The sequence below is a fragment of the Rhinopithecus roxellana genome, chromosome 14, assembly GCF_007565055.1.
Source record: "Rhinopithecus roxellana isolate Shanxi Qingling chromosome 14, ASM756505v1, whole genome shotgun sequence".
NCBI classification, from domain to species: Eukaryota; Metazoa; Chordata; class Mammalia; order Primates; family Cercopithecidae; genus Rhinopithecus; species Rhinopithecus roxellana.
The window spans coordinates 60,913,091-60,936,516 of NC_044562.1; the positions used below are offsets into that span (position 1 = coordinate 60,913,091).

At 43.0% G+C, this 23,426-nt stretch overlaps 1 protein-coding gene across 4 annotated transcripts in view; it reads right to left on the minus strand.

The window, feature by feature from the left end:
- Nucleotides 1-1,482: 1,482 nt before the first annotated feature.
- The window catches only part of LRRFIP1 (LRR binding FLII interacting protein 1), a 167,322-nt gene continuing 145,378 nt past the window's right edge, over nucleotides 1,483-23,426 (minus strand). For 3 of the 4 annotated variants that reach the window (XM_030917056.1, XM_030917053.1, XM_010357959.2), the window contains 5 exons: nucleotides 19,480-19,529; nucleotides 17,300-17,417; nucleotides 16,555-16,634; nucleotides 15,045-15,149; nucleotides 1,483-2,375 (listed from right to left, as the gene is read on the minus strand). In XM_030917056.1, coding sequence (XP_030772916.1) covers nucleotides 2,265-2,375; nucleotides 15,045-15,149; nucleotides 16,555-16,634; nucleotides 17,300-17,417; nucleotides 19,480-19,529 — 464 coding nt within the window. In that variant the 3' untranslated portion in view covers nucleotides 1,483-2,264. The remainder of the gene's footprint in view (nucleotides 2,376-15,044; nucleotides 15,150-16,554; nucleotides 16,635-17,299; nucleotides 17,418-19,479; nucleotides 19,530-23,426) is intronic. The other variant, XM_030917054.1, reaches the window with a different exon arrangement.

Sequence of the window (23,426 nt, forward strand, 5' to 3'; positions counted from 1 at the left end):
CTCTGCCTCCTGGGTGTTGGGAAAAGCCCACGGTGCAGGGGACAGCCACCCCAGCCACCAAGAACGACCCAGCTCCAGACGACCGTCGTCCTGAGGCTGAGAAACGCTAGGTTGCAAGGATGAAAAAAGCCAGCAACAATTTCCATTAGCTACATCTGCAAAAAAAAAAAGTTTTATTCTACTAAATAAATTTAAAAATCGTGTTCTAGCTTCCTCTGGATTAGGAAGTGTGTGTAACATTGGTTTGCTGTTTCCAAAAGAATTGGTGGGAAAGGTAGAGACTGAAGGCTTGACTTCTTCAGAGCCACTGATAGGGAAAACACCATCTTCTCAGGGCAGTGAGACACCTGGGAATCGATGCCTTGCAGCCCTGTACTTAACCAGCTGGGAGACTTCTGGCCAGTTCACCTTCCTGGACCCTGGTTCCCTCATCTGTAATGTGGATTTAATAACAGCATCTACCTCATAGAATTTCTGTGCAAAGGAAATGAGTGAAAATATGTGAAAATTATGAGTGAAAAATACCTAAAAGTGTCAGCATGCTGCCGAGCATGTCTGCGTGCTGTGTGAGTGTTTGCTACTGGTGTTATTCGTGACTGACATAGACATTTTCCCGGTTAAACATGTTTGTATTCAGATGTTGTGGAAGAAACCTGAAGGATGGGACAATGAACTGAACATCTCCCCTTTGCTGGTGGGCCCAGCATGGTCAGGACAGGGTCCCCGAGGGGCTTTGTCCAGCTTCCTTCCTCCTTCCTGTTCATACGGTGCCCGGGTGTGCAGTGTGGGTCTCCCAGTGGTGCCCACCTGCCAGCACGTTTTGCTTACCTGTCCTTACCTGTGGTTTCCTACTTGCCAGTGTTGGCCCCCAGCCCCCTATAACTTGTCTGCCTCCCAATGGGCAGTGGCAAATATCCTCTGCACAAGGAGATACAAAAATCTGTGTATTTTAATAGAGATTGCATCTCTTTCTTAATGCAATGCAGCTGTGTATATCCTGGATCCATACAGTTCTGGGGGATGGATGCTGGTGACTCCTAGCATTACTCTGTGAGTGTTTTCTTAATTATACACCCTGAACTCACAACCCTCACTCCAGCATTCTCCGTGTGTTAAGACTAGATATGGTTTTGGATGATACTGATGTGGTTTCCACTTGATAATGTCCGGAAAAGCTGGCTGGCTTCACCAGCCATATTTGAAATACAACATATATGAACAGTCACTAAAAATCAGCAGGTAGCTAAACGTTTTTACTTTTGTCCTTGATGATATCGCCATCATCTCTACTGTTACCTCCTTCTTCACTTCACTTTTTAAGTGCACTCATTCTGTGAAAATGCCTTTTTTTAAAAAATAGGGAAAGAAAAATGAATTGATTTGATATTCTTAAAAAATAAAAAAAGACCCAAAATATACAGAACCGTTAATATGAAATTAAAGATCTTCTTTCTCAGTGGAAAAAAATTAAAACCACATTGCTGAAGTCTCTCAACATTTCACTTTTAATTTTTCTAATAGTACATTCTTTAAAAGAAGTTAACAACTTCAATTCCAAATATAAGGATTAAATAATGCAAATGAAAAGCTGTCATTTTCAGTGAAGCTTTGCCTAATTACCCTGGAAAAAAGTATTCCTATGACTGAACTGATGCAAAAATCCCTTAGAAAATCTTCATTTGTTGCCTGTAAAGAGTCTTCTTAAGGTCACTTTTACTACTAGACTGCCCCCTTGTTTCCAGTGAAAGAGTTTTGCTTGGTAATGGCTTGTGGTTCCACAGTGTTTTGTGTATGAAAAGCGTAGACTAAGAGATACTACTGAAGTCGCTCAAATTGTAGATTCTGCCATGAAAGGAAGTCCCAACACTGTAACATTTCCCCTTAATCTTCAGCAAGACACATGAAAAAAAAAAGAACTCAAGTCCCAACTGAATCTTTACTTTGATCACCATTTCCAGTGGTATTCAGAGGCTGCTGTGCGGTCAGACACAGAACTCCCTCGAGGCCCCCATGTGCTTATGAAGTACCTGCAGGTTCTGAGTGTCGGCCCCAGCCCAGGCCAGGGGTCTGCACACAGAGGCACCTGGTGGCTGCTGGGGCTTCCTCGGGTGAGCCATGGCATGGGAGCCCCTAAGTGCCAAGCTTGCCGCGATCTTCTTCTCTCAGGAGGCAGGGGAAGAAGCAGTGCTCCCAGACAGGACAGAGAAAAGCCTATGAAACAATGCTCTCCAGTCACCAACCAGTTGCCTGTTCAGAGCTGGAATTTACTGCTGGGACAACAGTGCACTCCGATTTGCTTTCATTTTTTCCAGACGCTTCACTAAGTGGCCGTTGCTCACCTCAAGCTCTTCTGTTTTATCCAATGCAGAGCGGAGCTGGGAACAGAGGAAAAAGCAATGAACTTTGAGGAACTTGTTTCCTCCAAACATAACAGGGTTCTGTGTTACCAAAATTCCAATCCTACTGAAAAATAAAATAACTTGGACCCTGGTCACTCATGATGCCCTTCTTCCTCTGAAACAACTGGACACCAGAGAGGGAACATTCTTGGGGATCCCGATGGTTTTCTTTTCTTTTTTTTGAGATGGAGTCTTGCTGTGTCGCCAGGCTGGAGGGCAGTGGCCCGATCTTGGCTCACTGCAACCTCTGCCTCCCGGGTTCAAGCGATTCCCCTGCCTCAGCTTCCTGGGACTACAGGTGTGCGCCACCACGCTCAGCTAATTTTTTGTATTTTAGTAGAGTGGGGTTTCACCATGTTGGCCAGGCTGGTCTCAGTCTCCTGACCTTGTGATCTGCCCACCTTGGCCTCCCAAAGTGCTGGGATTACAGGCATGAGCCACCATGCTCAGCGCCCTACGCCCCCCCACCTTTTATTTTTTGAGACAAAGTCTCACTCTGTTGCCTAGGCCAGAGTACAATGGTGTGATCTTGGCTCACTGCAACCTCTGCCTCCTGGGTTCAAACAATTCTCTTGTCTCAGCCTCCCGAGTAGCTGAGACTACAGGTGCACACCACCACACCCAGCTAATTTTTTGTATTTTTCGTAGAGATTGGGTTTCACCATGTTGGTCAGGCTGGTCTTAAATTCCTGACCTCAGGTGATCTACCCACCTTGACCTCCCAAAGTGCTGGGATTACAGGCATGAGCCATCACGCCCAGTGGGGATCCCGATGGTTTCACAAAAGGTAAGTGAGGCATGAGGTAAACAAACACAAACAACAAGAGCTGAGTCTGGACTGCATGGAGGAGGTGGTCCCCACAGCCCTGGCAGCCAGAGTCCAAGGCAGGAATGCCTGAGGCCAAGACGGCCACATCTGGAAGCCAGGGCCATGGAGCCTGAGAGTTAGGCAGAAGACAAGCTATAGAAGCCACATTAGCAGGACATCATCTGGCCGCACAGGCAGCATGGCAGAGTGGGGGTGCCCTAAGCTGGGACAGCATGGTTTTGGCGGGGTCACAAGAACAGGGTCTACAGCTTTGCTTTCAACCCAAGACACTCAAGGAAGGTTGTTTGGGTCCCGGGACAGGAGTCCCGCCCCCATCTCGCCAGCAGAGGCAGAAGCAAGCCCTTTTTGCAGGAGGTTTCCACAAGTTAAGCCTGGAGTATTCCTACAAATTAAAATCACGCATAAGCTCACAAAACACTAAGGTGACAAACCATTTGAGTGAGAGGCAACAGAAGCAATAAATGACAGAATTAGACCCCCAAAGACTGAGCATGTTTCAATCGTCAGATATAGAAAATGCAACAGCTGTGTATGAAATATTTAAAGAATAAGAATACAATTTAAGGTCCGGGCGCAGTGGCTCAAGCCTGTAATCCCAGCACTTTGGGAGGCCAAGACGGGTGGATTACGAGGTCAGGAGATCGAGACCATCCTGGCTAACACGGTGAAACCCCGTCTCTACTAAAAAATACAAAAAACTAGCCGGGCGAGGTGGCGGGCGCCTGTAGTCCCAGCTACTCGGGAGGCTGAGGCAGGAGAATGGCGTGAACCCGGGAGGCGGAGTTTGCAGTGAGCTGAGATCCGGCCACTGCACTCCAGCCTGGGCGACAGAGCGAGACTCCCTCTCAAAAAAAAAAAAAAAAAAAAAAAGAATACAATTTAAAAAGAGGGCATACATGAACATGCAGCAAGAAACTATCAACAATGAAGATACTTTTTTTAAAAAAAGGTGAACTGGATAATCTTTGCAAAAACTTTAGGCATTACGCAACAGAGAGAGGTAAGGAGATAGAAAATATGAAAGAGAGATGGTTAAAAAATGTGGAGACAATGAGAATCTCTAACATCCTCTGATTAGAGTTCCAGAGGGGAAAGTGGAGAGACTAAAAAAGAGGAATTATTTAAGGAGTTAATGGTTGAATATTTTCCAAAATCAATTTTTAGAAAGACTTCATAGATCCAAGAAACACTATATATCTCAAGCAGAAAGATTCCAATAAACCACATCTAACAGTAAAACCGTAGAAAATCGAAGATAAAGAACCTGAAAGAAACTAGAGAAGAAAAAAAAAAGGTTCCCTACAAAGGACCCACCATTAAAACAACAGCTTTTTCAACAGCTCAATGGAAGCCAGCAGATGGTGGCATAATGGCTATAATCATTAAAGAAAATGACCACCACACAGAATTGCATGTCCCTCAATACTACTGTCCAAGAACAAGGATGAAACAAAAACATGTATAAACAAAAACAGGGAATTCACCACCAAGAAGTCTGCTCTAAAAGAATTTCTACAGTAAGTACTTCATGGAGGAGGAAAATGATTCTAGTACAGTCTGAGACACTAACACAACAGACATATAAAATGGCCAATATGTAGTTATGTCAAACAAACATGGGCGATATAAAACAACAACAACAACAACAACAACAACACAACAATAGTATTATCTGAGAAGAGGGATTTATGAAGGTCAAAAGTATTTATGTGTGGATGTACATGTATACATACACACACATATACACATATGTGTGAGTGTGTGCATGTCAGGCAGGAGAGTGAAGCTAAGGTGCTCAAAAGTCCTTCTATTTTACAGGAGGGGAGTAAAGATAGTGTTCAACTTTAATATTTTTTTAAGTTAAATAAGAATACCCCATATGTGATCACTGAAAAGAATAGAAATTGAATATAAAGTTTATATCTGGAGAGAGAAAGAGGACACACAAAAGACAGGACAAATGGTTATCTGCAGTCAGATGGTGAAAACAAGTCCAAATATACCAATAACAATGGACTAAAGGCTCTATTAAGATGGGCGGATCATGAGGTCAGGAGATCGAGACCATCCTGGCTAACACGGTGAAACCCTGTCTCTACTAAAAAATACAAAAGAAACGAGCTGGGCGAGGTGGCGAGCGCCAGTAGTCCCAGCTACTCTGGAGGCTGAGGCAGGAGAATGGCGTAAACCTGGGAGGCGGAGCTTGCAGTGAGCTGAGATCGGGCCACTGCACTCCAGCCTGGGCAACTGAGCGAGACTCCGTCTCAAAAAAAAAAAAGATATGCAGTTTTCAGATTCAATTAAAAACCACCGCCACCTAGCTATATGCATCTAAAAGAAATCATCTAAAGCATGACAACACAGGGAAGACTGGAAGCCAAGGGACGGAAAAATCAGAAGTGGACAAATACTAACCAAAAGAAAGCTGATGCAGCCACGTGAATACCCGACAAGGTCAACAGCAGCAGGGACCAAAAGGGTCACTACAAAATGACAAAAAGATTAACTCATCAAGAAGGTATCAGAATTTTAAACACCTAGTATCAATAGCCTCAAAATATATAGGAGAAATAGGGAGAATGAGAGAAATCCATCCTCATCTTTTGGAAGAGCTTGACAAGTCTCTATCAGCTACTGAGAACTTAAGCAGACAAAAGAAATCAGATCTGAATACACACTTCACAAGTTTGATCAGTGGAAGTATACAGAATTTTGTGTCCCTAAATCAGAGACTACACATTCTTCCTAAGCAAATTTGAGACATTTAATTTACAAAAGCGAATCATGTATCAGGCCATTAAGCAAGTATTGACAAATTTCAAATACCAGATATAACAGGGACGATGTTCTCTGACCATAGCAAAATTAAGCTAGAAAGTTAAATGGACCGGGCCTGGTGGCTCACGCCTGTAATCCCAGCATTTTGGGAGGCCAAGGCGGGTGGATCACCTGAGGTCAGAAGTTTGAGATCAGCCTGGCCAACATGGTGAAACCTTGTCTCTACTAAAAATATAAAAATTAGCTGGGCATGGTGGCAGGCACTGTAATTCCAGCTACTTGGGAGGCTGAGGCAGGAGAATCGCTTGAACCTGGGAGGTGGAGGTTGCAGTGAGCCAAGATTGTGCCACTGCACTCCAGCTTGGGCAACAGAGTGAGACTCTGTGTCAAAAAAAAAAAAAAAGAAAAGAAAAAAAGTTAAATGAAAAAATTTCACATTTTAAAAAAGTAAAGGAGGGGGGCGCCCAAGATGGCCGAATAGGAACAGCTCCAGCCTCCAGCTCCCAGCATGAGCGACACAGAAGACGGGTGATTTCTGCATTTTCAACTGAGGTACCAGGTTCATCTCACTGAGGCGTGTCAGATAGTCGATGTTGGTCAGCGGGTGCAGCCCGACCAGCGAGAGCTGAAGCAGGGCGAGGCATCGCCTCACCTGGGAAGCACAAGGCGGAAGGGAATTCCTTTTCCTAGCCAAGGGAAACTGAGACATACAACACCTGGAAAATCAGCTATGAAGAGAGCAGTGGTTCTCCCAGCACAGAGGCTGAGGTCTGAGAACAGACAGACTGCCTGCTCAAGTTGGTACCTGACCCCTGAGTAGCCTAACTGGGAGACATCCCCCACTAGGTGCAGACCAACACCTCACACCTCACATGGCTGGGTACACCTCTGAGACGAAGCTTCCAGAGCAAGAATCAGACAGCAACACTCGCTGTTCAGCAATATTCTATCTTCTGCAGCCTCCGCTGCTGATACCCAGGCAAACAGGGTCTGGAGTGGACCTCAAGCAAACTCCAACAGACCTGCAGCTGAGGGTCCTGACTGTTAGAAGGAAAACTAACAAACAGAAAGGACACCCACACCAAAACCCCATCAGTACGTCACCATCGTCAAAGACCAAAGGCAGATAAAACCATAAAGATGGGGAAAAAGCAGGGCAGAAAAGCTGGAAATGCAAAAAATCAGAGCGCATCTCCCCCTCCAAAGGAACGCAGCTCATCGCCAGCAACAGAACAAAGCTGGATGGAGAATGACTTTGACGAGTTGAGAGAAGAAGGCTTCAGTCGATCAAACTTCTCAGAGCTAAAGGAGGAACTATGTAACCAGTGCAAAGACACTAAAAACCTTGAAAAAAGAATGGAAGAATGGATAACTAGAATAATCACTGCAGAGAAGACCACTGCAGAGAACGAACTGATAGAGATGAAAACCATGACATGAGAACTACGTGACAAATGCACAAGCTTCAGTAACCGACTCGATCAACTGGAAGAAAGAGTATCAGTGATTGAAGATCCAATGAATGAAATGAAGTGAGAAGAAAAGTGTAGAGAAAAAAAGAGTAAAAAGAAATGAACAAAGCCTCCAAGAAATATGGGATTATGTGAAAAGACCAAATCTACGTCTGATTGGTGTGCCTGAAAGTGATGGGGAAAATGGAACCAAGTTGGAAAACACTCTGCAGGATATCATCCAGGAGAACTTCCCTAACCTAGTAAGGCAGGCCAACATTCAAGTTCAGGAAATACAGAGAACACCACAAAGATACTCCTCGAGAAGAGCAACTCCAAGACACATAATTGTCAGATTCACCAAAGTTGAAATGAAGGAAAAAATGTTAAGGGCAGCCAGAGAGAAAGGTCGGGTTACCCACAAAGGGAAGCCCATCAGACTAACAGCAGATCTCTCGGCAGAAACTCTATAAGCCAGAAGAGAGTGGTGGCCAATATTCAACATTCTTAAAAAAAAGAATTTTCAACCCAGAATTTCATATTCAGCCAAACTAAGTTTCATAAGTGAAGGAGAAATAAAATCCTTTACAGACAAGCAAATGCTTAGAGATTTTGTCACCACCAGGCCTGCCCTACAAGAGATCCTGAAGGAAACACTAAACATGGAAAGGAACAACTGGTCTCAGCCATTGCAAAAACATGCCAAAATGTAAAGACCATCAATGCCAGGAAGAAACTGCATCAACTAACGAGCAAAATAACCAGCTAATATAATGACAGGATCAAGTTCACACATAACAATATTAACCTTAAATGTAAATGGACTAAATGGTCCAATTAAAAGACACAGACTGGCAAATTGGATAAAGAGTCAAGACCCATCAGTGTGCTGTATTCAGGAGACCCATCTCACATGCAGAGACACATATAGGCTCAAAATAAAGGGATGGAGGAAGATCTACCAAGCAAATGGAAAACAAAACAAAACAAAAAAAAAGCAGGGGTTGCAATACTAGTCTCTGATAAAACAGACTTTAAACCATCAAAGATCAAAAGAGACAAAGAAGGCCTTTACATAATGGTAAAGGGATCAATTCATCAGGAAGAGCTAACTATCCTAAATATATATGCACCCAATACAGGAGCACCCAGATTCATAAAGCAAGTCCTTAGAGACTTACAAAGAGACTTAGACTCCCATACAATAATAATGGGAGACTTTAACACCCCACTGTCAACATTAGACCGATCAACAAGACAGAAAGTTAACAAGGATATCCAGGAATTGAACTCAACTCTGCACCAAGTGGACCTAATACACATCTACAGAACTCTCCACCCCAAAATAACAGAACATACATTCTTCTCAGCACCACATTGCACTTATTCCAAAATTGACCACATAGTTGGAAGTAAAGCACTCCTCAGCAAATGTAAAAGAACAGAAATTAGAACAAACTGTCTCTCAGACCACAGTGCAATCAAACTAGAACGCAGGACTAAGAAACTCAATCAAAACCGCTCAACTACATTGAAACTGAACAACTTGCTCCTGAATGACTACTGGGTACATAATGAAATGAAGGCAGAAATAAAGATGTTTTTTGAAACCAATGAGAACAAAGATACAACATACCAGAATCTCTGGGGCACATTTAAAGCAGTGTGTAGAGGGAAATTTATAGCACTAAATGCCCACAAGAGAAAGCAGGAAAGATCTAAAATTGACACCCTAACATCACAATTAAAAGAACTAGAGGCTGGGCGCGGTGGCTCAAGCCTGTAATCCCAGCACTTTGGGAGGCCGAGACGGGTGGATCACGAGGTCAGGAGATCGAGACCGTCCTGGCTAACACGGTGAAACCCCGTCTCTACTAAAAAAATACAAAAAACTAGCCGGGAGAGGTGGCAGGCGCCTGTAGTCCCAGCTACTCGGGAGGCTGAGGCAGGAGAATGGCATAAACCTGGGAGGCAGAGCTTGCAGTGAGCTGAGATCTGGCCACTGCACTCCAGCCTGGGCAACAGAGCGAGACTCAGTCTCAAAAAAAAAAAAAAAAGAACTAGAGAAGCAAGAGCAAACACATTCAAAAGTTAGCAGAAGGCAAGAAATAACTAAGATCAGAGCAGAACTGAAGGAGATAGAGACACAAAAAACCCTCCAAAAAAATCAATGAATCCAGGAGCTGGTTTTTTGAAAAGATCAACAAAATTGATAGATCGCTAGCAAGACTAATAAAGAAGAAAAGAGAAGAATCAAATAGATGCAATAAAAAATAGTAAAGGTGATATCACCAACGACCCCAAAGAAATACAAACTACTATCAGAGAATACTATAAACACCTCTATGCAAATAAACTAGAAAACCTAGAAGAAATGGATAATTTCCTGGACACTTACACTCTCCCAAGACTAAACCAGGAAGAAGTTGAATCCCTGAATAGACCAATAGCAGGCTCTGGAATTGAGGCAATAATTAATAGCCTACCAACCAAAAAAAGTCCAGGACCAGATGGATTCACAGCCAAATTCTACCAGAGGTACAAGGAGGAGCTGGTACCATTCCTTCTGAAACTACTCTAATCAGTAGAAAAAGAGGGAATCCTCCCTAACTCATTTTATGAGCCCAACATCATCATGATACCAAAGCCTGGCAGAGACACAACAAAAAAAGAGAATTTTAGACCAATATCCCTGATGAACATCGATGCAAAAATCCTCAATAAAATACTGGCAAACCGAATCCAGCAGCACATCAAAAAGCTTATCCACCATGATCAAGTGGGCTTCATCCCTGGGATGCAAGGCTGGTTCAACAGATGCAAATCAATAAACGTAATCCAGCAGATAAACAGAGCCAAAGACAAAAACCACATGATTATCTCAATAGATGCAGAAAAGGCCTTTGACAAAATTCAACAGCCCTTCATGCTAAAAACTCTCAATAAATTTGGTATTGATGGAACGTATCTCAAAATAATAAGAGCTATTTATGACAAACCCACAGCCAATATCACACTGAATGGGCAAAAACTGGAAGCATTCCCTTTGAGAACTGGCACAAGACAGGGATGCCCTCTCTCACCACTCCTATTCAACATAGTGTTGGAAGTTCTGACTAGGGCAATCAGGCAAGAGAAAGAAATAAAGGGTATTCAGTTAGGAAAAGAAGAAGTCAAATTGTCCCTGTTTGCAGATGACATAATTGTATATTTAGAAAACCCCATCATCTCAGCCAAAAATCTCCTTAAGCTGATAAGCAGCTTCAGCAGTCTCAGGATACAAAATCAATGTGCAAAAATCACAAGCATTCTTATACATCAGTAACAGACAAACAGAGAGCCAAATCAGGAATGAACTCCCATTCACAATTGCTTCAAAGAGAATAAAATACCTAGGAATCCAACTTACAAGGGATGTAAAGGACCTCTTCAAGGAGAACTACAAACCACTGCTCAGTGAAATAAAAGAGGACACAAAACAAATAGAAGAACATACCATGCTCATGGATAGGAAGAATCAATATTGTGAAAATGGCCATACTGCCCAAGGTTATTTATAGATTCAATGCCATCCCCATCAAGCTACCAATGACTTTCTTCACAGAATTGGAAAAAACTGCTTTAAAATTCATATGGAACCCAAAAAGACCCTGCCTTGCCAAGACAATCCTAAGCCAAAAGAACAAAGCTGGAGGCATCACGCTACCTGACTTCAAACTATACTACAAGGCTACAGTAACCAAAACAGCATGGTACTGGTACCAAAACAGAGATATAGATCAATGGAACAGAACAGAGCCCTCAGAAATAATACCACACATCTACAGCCATCTGATCTTTGACAAACCTGACAAAAACAAGAAATGGGGAAAGGATTCCCTATTTAATAAATGGTGCTGGGAAAATTGGCTAGCCATAAGTAGAAAGCTGAAATTGGATCCTTTCTTTACTCCTTATACGAACATTAATTCAAGATGGATTAGAGACTTAAATGTTAGACCTGAAACCATAAAAACCCTAGAAGAAAACCTAGGTAATACCATTCAGGACTTAGGCATGGGCAAGGACTTCATATCTAAAACACCAAAAGCAACGGCAACAAAAGCCAAAATTGACAAATGGGACCTAATTAAACTAAAGAGCTTCTGCACAGCAAAAGAAACTACCATCAGAGTAAACAAGCAACCTACAGAATGGGGGAAAATTTTTGCAATCTACTCCTCTGACAAAGGGCTAATATCCAGAACCTACAAAGAAATCAAACAAATTTACAAGAAAAAAACAACCCCATCAAAAATGGGCAAAGAATATGAACAGACACTTCTCAAAATAAGACATTCATACAGCCAACAGACACATGAAAAAACGCTCATCATCACTTGCCATCAGAGAAATGAAAATCAAAACCACAATGAGATACCATCTCACACCGGTTAGGATAGCAATCATTAAAAAATCAGAAAACAACAGGTGCTGGAGAGGATGTGGAGAAATAGGAACGCTTTTACACTGTTGGTGGGACTGTAAACTAGTTCAACCATTGTGGAAAACAGTGTGGCAATTCCTCAAGGATCTAGAACTAGAAATACCATTTGACCCAGCCATCCCATTACTGGGTATATACCCAAAGGATTATAAATCATGCTGCTATAAAGACACATGCACACATATGTTTATTGCAGCACTATTCACAATAGCAAAGACTTGGAATCAACCCAAATCTCCATCAGTGACAGACTGGATTAAGAAAATGTGGCACATATACACCATGGAATACTATGCAGCCATAAAAAAGGATGAGTTCGTGTCCTTTGTAGGGACATGGATGAAGCTGGAAACCATCATTCTGAGCAAACTATCGCAAGAACAGAAAACCAAACACCACATTTTCTCACTCATTGGTGGGAATTGAACAATGAGATCATTTGGACACAGGAAGGGGAACATCACACACCAGGGCCTATTGTGGGGTGGGGGGGAGGGATAGCATTAGGAGATATACCTAATGTAAATGATGAGTTAATGGGTGCAGCACACCAACATGGCACATGTATACATATGTAACAAAACTGCACGTTGTGCACATGTACCCTAGAACTTAAAGTATAAAAAAAAAAAAAGTAAAGTCCTGGGTTAAAACCATAAATCATAATGGCAATGTGAAACACTGCTAACTGAAACAGTCTACATCAATACATATGGGCTGCAGCAAGAGTGGCACGTTGAGGGGTGCACCAGGGAAGCAGAAGGAACATCTGGAGCGTAGGAAGGGCACAGGAGCCGCCACTGGGTCCCACTCATGTGGACAGATGCACGAGCTAAGCTGTGGGTGAAGAACCGACTCCCAGGATCTTCAGGAAAATGATTTTCTAGAATGGGCAAAGGGTCAATACTACCATCCAAGAACAAGGCTGAAACAAAAAGAGGTATAAACAAAAATGGAATTTACCACCAAGAAGTCTGCTCTAAAAGAACCTTTACAGTATGTACTTCAGGGAGGAGGAAAGTGATTCTAGTACAGTCTGAGACACTAGCCGGAAAGACATATAAAATGGCCAATATGTAACTATGTCAAAGAAACATGGGTGACGAAAAACAACAACACAATCGTATTATCTGATAAGTGGGATTTAAGAAGGTCAAAAGTATTTATGTGTGTATGTACATGTATATATACACATATACATGTATGTGTGAGGGTGTGCATGTCAGGCTCCAAGAAGGGGAGGGCCTGAGGCTCTGACAGCATTTTCAAGGGATTGCACCCTTTGCTGGTGAGGGGCAATAACTGAGGTGGCATGGAGGGGCATGTGGGTGAAAAATGATTTTTAAAGAGGAGAGAAGGCCAGGCGTGGTGTCTCATGCCTGTAATCCCAGCACTTTGGGAGGCCAAGGCAGGGGCCAACATGGAGAAACCCTGTCTCTACAAAAATATAAAAATTAGCCAGGCATGATGGTGGGTGCCTGTAATCCCAGCTACTCGGGAGGCTGGCGCGGGAGGCAGAGCTTGCAGTCAGCCGAGATGGCGCCAAAGCACTCCAGCCTGGGTAACAGACTCAGACTCTGTCTCAAAAACAAAATAAAATAAAGTAAATTTAAAAAACAATAAATAAATAAATAAAATAAAGAGAGAAATGGCATATTTGGTTTCTCCTCCATAGTCCCTTTCCTATAGTTTAAATACAAAAGGAGTGATTCTTTCCTTTTTTTTTTTTTTTTTTTGAAACAGGGTCTCACTCTTGTCACCCCAGGCTGGAATGCAGTGGCACGCTCATGGGTCAAAGCAGCCTTCACCTCCCAGGCTCAAGGAATCCTCCTGCCTCAGCCTCCCAAGTAGCTGAGACTACAGGCACAGGCCACCACACCCGGCTAATTTATTTTTTTGCACTTTATGTAGAGACAGGGTTTCACTATGTTGCCCATGCTGGTCTTGAACTCCTGAGCTCAAGCGATTTGCTCACCTCGGCCTCCCAAAGTGCTGGGATTACAGGTGTGAGCGATTGCGCCCAGCCTGAGTGATCCTATTGAAACATAAATCAACATAAGCCCCTCCTTTGCTCAAAACTCTGCAGTAGCTCCCACTTTACTCACAGGAGGAGCCCAAGTCCTGTCCACGGCCTCCACGGCCCTGCCTCATGGGCTGGGGTGCTCTGACTGCTCCCTCGGCCCCCTCACCCTCTGCTCACCGCTCTGACTGTTCCTTGACAAAGGCAGTGCCTTGCCCCCAGCTCCCCTGCACGTGCTGATCCTTTGCGTGGAAGGCTTTCTCCCAGGTCTGCCTGGCTCACTCCCTGGGCTGTTCAGGCCTGTTCTTACATGCCACAAGAAGGAAAGTCTTCCTTGGCCACCTACCTAGAACTGCCCTGGCCTGGGCCATTCCGTATCCCAGCCCCTCTACTGCCTGTGGTCACTTCTATTGACCTCCCTCTTCCAGAGCGTAGCCTCTATGGAGGCAGAGACTTCTTTCTGTCAAGGTCACAGCTGCATCTCCAGCACCTGAACCCATGCCCGGCGTGCAACGGATGCTGTAAATATTTGTTGAACAAACAACTTTGCCAAGTGTCTTCAGTAAGGTAAATTATGTGTCTTAATTGGGAAAGATGGTAATTTGGGAGTGTGACCAGCAGGAGTGACAGCAGCTCAGTTTCTCAAGGGCACTTTCCACAGGGTGACCTGAGGCAGCTGTGGCCTGGCCCTGGTGCCACACCCAGCTCTTGGCCACAGTGGGCCCATGGGCTCCTGGTTCCTCTACCTGGGCTCATTCTGCATGACACAAAAAATATTCGGAGCATAAGAGGCCTGGCTACTCCTTTATCTCGTTACCTTGATGTTTATGGACAAGACCTATAGGAGATGCTCAAAACTGACAGGTCAACTAGTTGATGCCAACAAGGGTCTGGCCTTAAGTGCTAACTGGCTGAGTCATGCCTTCCTTTATTAAGACACCAGCACTGCAGAGTGGTGTGGGATGATCTGACAATGACCAGCCCAGGGGCAGATGTCACAGTAGTAAATCCTCCCTGTACTGTTCCCACTAGAGAAATACTTGCAGCCATTCTCTTCCTAGAAATTGCCTAGGAAATTTACCTCTCTTTGGAGTTTCCGTTTTTCCGCCTTAAGTTCATCTTCTATTTTTTCTGCATTTTCAGCCGCTGATTTGTAACGTGATACTTGACTTTCTAACCTTATTACCTAAAAGGTAGGAAAAAAACATATGTATAAATTGATAGGCCTGTTTTCTTTCTTCAGTTTCTTTACTTTGAGATCAAAGGGTGTGATTTAATAAAATGGGAGAATACACCATGTAAATACTTATAACATTTTGGACTATGGTGTGGGTTTGAGCCAAGCAAGCTATTAGTAGTTCTTATTTCTGGGCGACCCCGTGCTGACACGATGGGGACCCATTTCCTCTGACCCCGTCCACCAGGGTCGTTTCCGCAGTGCTGGCGCCTTGCTGCCTGCTTTTTCTCCCACTGCGTGGGGCTGTTCTGTTGGAAACAGAACAGTATGACCAGGCAGAATGGTGCTGGTAAGGGATGGGTTCCACCAGGACCTCAGCTCCAGTCTAATCTCTCCTGGGGTGGTGGGGGTGGGAGGAGGAAAGGACAGGGTGAGGAGTGAAAGGAGGAGGCTTAGGCATGGCATTCCCCAGCCAAGATTCTGAGATGAAAGACCGCAGCAGCAAAGGCCTGCTGGACACCTTCATTCTGCTGCAATCAAAAGCATGCATCATCTCTACATGAGCTGTTCTCATTTTTGTTTCTATAAACATTCCAAAAAGTTCCAGCCAAGTATACCCTGTTTTTTTCCCTCTCTTTCTAGCTAGAACAAAATTGCCCCAGGGCCCAGTGTGCTAGAGGCAGGAGTGCCCCATGTCTATATACCAGGGAGAGCTGGCCTTGCTGCAAGAGACAGGCTAAAAGCCCAGGCAAGAGGGACATCCCAGATGATGTGGTTTTTTAATTAGCTAAATTATTTATTTATTTATTTTATTTTTGAGACAGAGGCTCGCTCTGTTCTGTTGCCCAGGCTGTAGTGTAGTGGTGTGATCTCAGCTCACTGCAACCTCAGACACCCCAGTTCAAGTGATTCTCCTGCTTCAGCGTCCTGAGTAGCTGAGATTACAGATGCCTGCCACCATGCCCAGCTAATTTTTGTATTTTTAGTAGAGATGGGGTTTCAATGTTGGCCAGGCAGGTCTCAAACTCCTGACCTTCAGTGATCCACCCATCTCAGCCTCCCAAAGTGCTGGAATTACAGGCATGAGCCACTGCACCCGGCCAATTAACTACATTATTTTTAAAAAACAAAATTTTAAAACACTCCCAAGCCACGTTAGCTATTTTCTACAACTAGCTGTTGTTGACAAAGGATTAGTATCTAGTATAACAACTTAAATTCTAAGAATTCTTTCCTTCCTACTTGCTCTCTGTAAGAAACGGATGGAAAGACTTGCTGTCCTAACTTATCCCTCTCAGGACATTTTTTGGTTCTAAAATTCTTGGCTTTTTTTGGTCCTCAGCCTTTCAGGGCTATTTCTAGCAAGTAAAACTCCAGTCAATCATCAGTTCTGCCCATTGTTGCTTACACGTACATTTTGTTCTAATGCAGTTATCTCTTGCTCAGATTTTGCAAGTTTAAATTTGAGGTCGCTGATCTGTCTGTTGGCATCCCCTAAAGGTTGAAAGAGAAGGAAAATCTGTTAAACTCTTGGGCTTTTCAAATATTAAAACAATAGTTACTGGGAATCAAGCCCTTACTTTGTAATCATCTTGCAAATCTGTTAGTTCTGGCCCTACCTCCACAACCTCCCAGAGCTGAGAGTAGAAGGCACTCTCTCCCCATGAACCCAGGCTGGGAAAGTGCCTTCCGCCCCCAGCAGACCCCAGATAAGAGAGTGCCTATGAGTGAAGAAAACAAAGAAATGGTGGGGGGTAGGAAAAAGGGTGGAGAGAGACTGGGCGTAATTTTATCTCCCTTAAGACTGTTTCTAGTTTATTGGCATTAAAAAAGCCTTTCTTTCTTTTTTTTTTTTTTTTTCATACAATCAACAGATCAAAAGATGGCTGTATCCAGCAAAGTAAATGTGGTTTCCATCAGCACAACATGTGGTGGTATCTTGGCGCACATTTTTGGGCACCTGTTCTATTTCATAGGCTCAGAGAGAAACAGCATTGTTCTGTCCACCTACCCATCCTTGTGCTTCTACTTTCAAGGGCTTTTGTGAGGATGAGAGGGAATGAGGGCATTCTTTGCCGTGACAGTTTTCTCTGCCAGCACAAGTATACTAAAACAGCACATATGAAAGCATTTACTTCTACACAAGAATTGACATTTACTTTGTAGGTCCATTACATGCATGTCTGTCCCGTTTTCCAAGACATCATCTTCAGATCGAAGATTGTCTAGTTTGCCAATCTTCTGTCTCTCCTCCAGCTGCCCTTTGAGTTTCTTAATCTGAAAACACCCGCCAGTAAAATATGTTAATTTCTCTATTCTGAATGAAACCAAAAAGCTGAAGTTAGAGCCCATCAGAAAGGAAGCAGCATGTCAACTGACAGAAGGAACTTTCTGTCCATCAGTACTCTTCTCAGAAATACAATTCAATGTACAATGAATGAAAAATGAATTACACTGTAACTCTGGGAGAAAAGTCATTTCTAAAGCGAAATTCTTCTAGGACTCAGGAGACTGTACATGAAATACCTGCAATGTTTAAGACTCAGTGAGTCACCGTGCCATTCACTTTCTTTTTATTTACTAAGAAACCAGAAAGGGCCACTTGGAGCCTTCTGGGCTCCGATATATTGTAATTAAGTCCCCCAAAAGTCAAGTGCTTTCTCAGAGTCCAGGCAAGCTGCAGGTGTGTTCAGAGGCAGTTTGCCAGCTTTCAGGGAGGTGGCCTCTAGCTAGCTTTCCCTTCTCTAAGCAAGACAGAATCATGTCCAGTCGTCCCTCGGTATCTGTGGGAGATTGGTTCCAGGACCCCCTCAGACACCAAAATCTGTGGATGCTCAAGTACCTGATGTAAAATGATGCAGTATTTGCAGAAACCTACATGAATCCTCCTGCACACTTTCAATCACCTCTAGATTCCTTTTAACACCCAACACAAAGCCTACAACTCACTTCATTCGCGTGGATTCAAGTGCAGGACTCCGTGCAGGGCAAATTCAAGTTTTGCTTTTTGGAACTTTGTGGAATTTATGTTTTTTTTTTTTTTTAATATTTCAATCTGTGTTGGTTGAATCCACGGATATGGAGGGCTGACCGTATAGTTGGAATTGCAGTTAACAGTCAATGACTGCAGAACTTTCTGGCATCTAGTTGGTGGGGTCTCTGGGGGCTTTTCATGTTTAACTTCCAATCTATGAAAATTGTTGCAGGTGATCACCTGCCTTCCTACTCCACACACCAAGCATAGGAGACCCCTAATTAAAAACAAACCAAAAGTGCATGCTGCTTTAAGGAAATAAGTACAGAACTCATGAACACATATTTTCAAAAGATCACAGGAACTTCAGGAGAATCTTCCTACCATCTTTAGTGCTTTCTCCAATTTTTGGAGAATCTTTAACAGAATGGTAGAAAGTAAGGCAAATATATTTGATTAGGCTTATGAGGAGAAATTAGAGGAAAGTGGTTGCAGAGTGATGTAATCACTATCCTGCATATGAAAAGATCAAAATAGGACAACTGTTCAGTATTTCTTTGTTTTTGAGATGGAGTCTTGCTCTGTCACCCAGCCTGGAGCGCAGCGGTGCAATCTTGGCTCACTGCAACCTCTGCTTCCTGTGTTCAAGTGATTCTCCTGCCTCAGCCTCCCGAGTAGCTGGGATTACGGGCGCCCACCATCACGCGCGGCTACTTTTTGTATTTTTAGTAGAGATGGGGTTTCACCATGTTGGCAGGCTGCTCTTGACCTCCTGACCTCAAGTGATCCACCTGCCTCGGCCTCCCAAAGTGCTAGGATTAGAGGTGTGAGCCACTGCACCTGGCCCGCTACTTCTTGAGGTAGGAGAGAGCAATGAAGATAAACATGGTTAAAACAACTTTGTTTAGCTGTAACAAAGAAATACCTGTGAGGGAGGGGTGCTGCGCACCAAGAGTACAAACCTGACTTTCACGGACAAACAACCCATATGGACAAGGGAAGTGCTATTTGGAATGACTCAGTAATGCCCTTGTCTCTCAATGGTTAATCATTAATATTATTAATGATTGATAATTATATTTACTTTAAGTAGCAATTCAGTAAAATGTACCAAATTCAGTTCCATGGCTTTGGGCCGTTGAGACATCCTCATTAAACCTCGTGTGACTCAGGATGTTCTCTTTGGATGAAAACATTAACTTTGATGTTCTATTTGGATAACAAACTTAAGAACACCAGTTGGCTTGATAATGATTTTCAGGCATGATTAACTTAGGGGTTTTCTGAGTAAGCAAGAAGGAAGGATGGGCAGGTGGTTTCAGGTGCCCTGTTCAAGAACCGGTAAAGTAATAAAAAGATTGTTACCTGTTCCAATAAGCATTCCCGTTCATCAACCAGCTTTTTCAACCTAATATCTAAAAAAATCAGAAAGACACAGGTTTAGGTGAATCTGTGTGCCGCACCTTTCAGCACATTGCTAAACTGAAGAATGATCGTTCAGGTTAGTGAAATGAATGATGGAAGTAGTTATACACGTACCACGGTGAATGAGGCCACAGACAGGACGGGGGAAGAATTCAGCCAAGGGGGGTTGGGTCAACCTCCCAGAACATGCTTCACGTCAGGGCAGCATCCGGCTGCATGCAAACAGGCTGCTAATCTTCTACCTTAGGTTAGCATGCAAGAACGCTAGGGCCAAACCACGCTGCAACACAAGATCTCACAGGCTTCATGGTTTAACATCATTAGCAATGTACAAACACGGAGAATTACAGTTCAATAGCACCAACATTTTGAACAGCCTCGCCTTTCGAGTTTACATCCCAGATTTATTTATCTTTCTAATGTCTCTCATAGACTCATCGATGTCAGTGCTGTGACTATCTGTTTACAACCCTAAGTCCACTAACACCTCTGCTAACCCAGTTATCAAAGGTGTTATTCTTTTGAGGCAGAAGGCAGTAATGGTTTAAGTGTCTGTAATTCCTCCCACTCCCGATATATAAAGATGCATAAATATTAAGTGTCTATAAATTACCCAAACATCTCTCTGAAGAAGGGTCAAGTACTACAGTCTTTGGACTGGGTGGGGGAAACCACAGCTTGGGGAGGGTTTAGAGGTTTGGGCAAAATCCCACACTAGTGTAAAGGCACAGTCGGAATGCTGGAGTGATGACAGTGATAACGTATGCTGCACTCACTCTGCCACAGGTACAGTTCTAGCAGCTTTGACATTGTTAGCTTGTTTCAGCCCTGGAAGCCCTACGGATGGGCTTCACTACAGCCTCCTTCTATAGATGAGGCTCAGAGGCCCAGAACCACTAAGCAATTTTCTTAAGGCCTTGCAGCCCAACCACATGAACATGCCCCTAACCACTGCACCCACTATTTTTCCAGATCTAAACTCACACCTCTGAGTCAGACCCTGACTCAAAGCTCTTAGCCCACTGGGACGCTGCTCTCACGCGGCCTACCTCCAGATTCTTCGCAGAATGAAAAACTAACCTTGATTAGCCATGTGTAAAGAAAATAATTCATATAAAATGCATCTTCATTTTCATTTAAAAAATCATCTAGCCACATGCTAATCCAAGTTACATTTTTCTCTAATTATGTTTTCCGAAGACCCTAAGTTGTTGTTTTGAAAGGTACAGTAAAACACCAGATAATGTTAAGCACAATATAAATTAAATTTATCATCCTTTTGAGTTCTATTTTAAATTACAGTCAAATTACTTCTGACAGATGTTTTACTCTTTCCCTCCTGTAACCCACCCAACACTGAAACAAAACATTTTTGCAGCTATACACCTGATTCTTTTGTCCAATATCACTATTCATTTTCTTACATGTTTTAATACTCCTACATATAAAAACTACAGGCATCGTAAAAAACACTGAATATATCAGAATGTGATCTTGAAGCTCAAGTATCTATAGTAAATTGTTATTGTTTTCTTCTAGAAAACTTCAAATATTCTAGATAAGCACTAGAAAGTAACTTAAAATGTAATAAAAGTGCAAGCAAATTCGATATAGGTAAACTGACATTGAGTTGTATAGTGAGAATATTAAAAATAGAGAAGAAACTTTTAAGGAAGAGAAATTTTAAAGGAGACTTGGAGAAGAAAACAAGAACGAGAGTTTGAAGAAAACAGAAAAAGAAATGAAGCAAAATAATTTGACATGAAGAAAATAAGAGTACTAGTGTTCACAGCGTTAAAAACCACCAAGTCTAATTTGTTGAATAAATAGTGGCGCATCACTGGTAGACTTATAATGTCTGCATAATTGGGAAATTTTTCCCTGTATGAGCCACCAGCCATTCACATGTTGAAAAATATTTAAGAGAGGCAGTAGATAGGGACAAACAGAACAAAAGGATTTTCCTCTTGAAAGACAAAGTTTTCTCCATGTACAACTATCACACTGAACAAGTACATTTTCTGAACATAATACATGCACACACAATCACCCCTCCCTTTCCCTCAGGGGCCCAGACATTTGGAACAAATCTTACTGTTGTGTTCCCTTGGCGGGTGGCCATGGGTGGCATGCTGTACAGGGTTAGGGGGTGGTCTCCCAGAAAGGGAGTCTATCAATAGAAAGCAGGAACCCCAAACCATCTAAACTCCCCAGAATTAGCATTCAGGGTCCTAGTGATAGTGGAAACTTAAGTGTCAGGTCATTAGGTCTTCTGTTAACTGCAAATATTAAAAACTATGGAAAGTGATCAAGGTCTCTTTTAAGGTCATTCTTGAAAACTGTTTAAAAACTTGATTGCTGTCCAACCTTTGTATAACAACCTATAATTCAAAATCCATCTTCCTCTGTATTTTTGACAGACACCCATAATTATACTTAATTATACTTTTGAAGGAAGATTTACATTTATATATGGGAGCTATGTTCGGGTTTGGGACTGAAAAATATCCATGCTTTTTGATTTCAGGTGTCACTAACCAATGTTTTTCTCTATTCTGTATGATAGTGAAACCCCAGTGGTCTAGGTTCCTCTGGGGATATGACTAGAAGGCAACCTTTTGATTCTTTTCTGAGTTTGAATCTTTTGATGCTATAATCTTTCTAAATTGCCCTATATATTTCTATACCTTCTTACATGGAGTATAGCTAAGTCAACTTTTTCTTTTCTTTCTTTCCTTTTGAGACAGGGTTTCACTCCATTGCCCAGGCTGGAGTGCAGTGGTGTGATCACCACTCACTGCAGCCTCAACCTCCCAGGCTCAGATGTTTCTCCCACCTCTGCCTCCTAAGTAGCTGGGACTACATGCACATGCCACCATGCCTGGCTAATTGTGTATTTTTTTTGTAGAGATGGGCTTTCACCATGTTGCCCAGGCTGGGCTTGAACTCCTGGGCTCAAGTGATCCACCTACCTCGGCCTCCCAAAGTGCTGGGATTATGGGCATAAGCCAATGTGCCCGGCCTCAACCATTTCTTGGTAAGTTAAGAGCCTTCACAGTAATATCAATTACTGTGCTTGGCTATAAAGTCATTACACTGGAGAGCAGATAACTGATGCTCAGAATGAAGGCTCTGAAATCATCAAGAAATGGCTTGGCTGCTCAGAAGTCTTTCTTTTTCCTTCTTTTTTTGTTCATGGATTTTCAACTGCCCATTCCCTACTGGAGGGCTGGGTCCTAGCCACTTGTTCAATGGTACAGTGCCTTCCGTGTACAAAGTGATCAAACTTGTTTATTAATTAAACAAATGAGTGGTGAATCACTGAGACGGCTGGATGGCTGAGCTGAGGGATGTGACGTGTGCCCAACGTCCTGCAGGGTGCTGGTGAATAACACGGGAAAGAACTTAAAATGGCTTGATGATCTCACCATTTAGTGACCTTGGTTGTTGAACTGCTTTCCAAGAGCCCTTTAAAGGTAGGAATGAGAGCTGTTTCCAGTATGCATTCCAATATGAATGCAGCTTTGCTAAAGTTAGAGACATACACTAAAACCCTGTGAAGTCCTATAGAGCCCTTGGACTTGATTTCCTAGCAAGCATTTATCATCCCTACCATCCTCCACTTTAGGACACTTGAGCAGAAACAGTCAAGGTTTTTTCCATTTTCATCATACTCTTCAAAACATTGGTGGATTCAAGCACAGCAACAGATGAAGACCATTTTCAACTGAGGCTGCACATTAGAACCACAGATCACAGGAGATGGTGCGGGACGATCGTCTCAATTCTCCCAGTAATGTTCATGCTAGCCCCAGGCTCGATGCCAGGAGGGAAGTGCATTCCTTACTGAGGACAGGCATCAGGTGTGGGTCTTCCACAGGACCCCA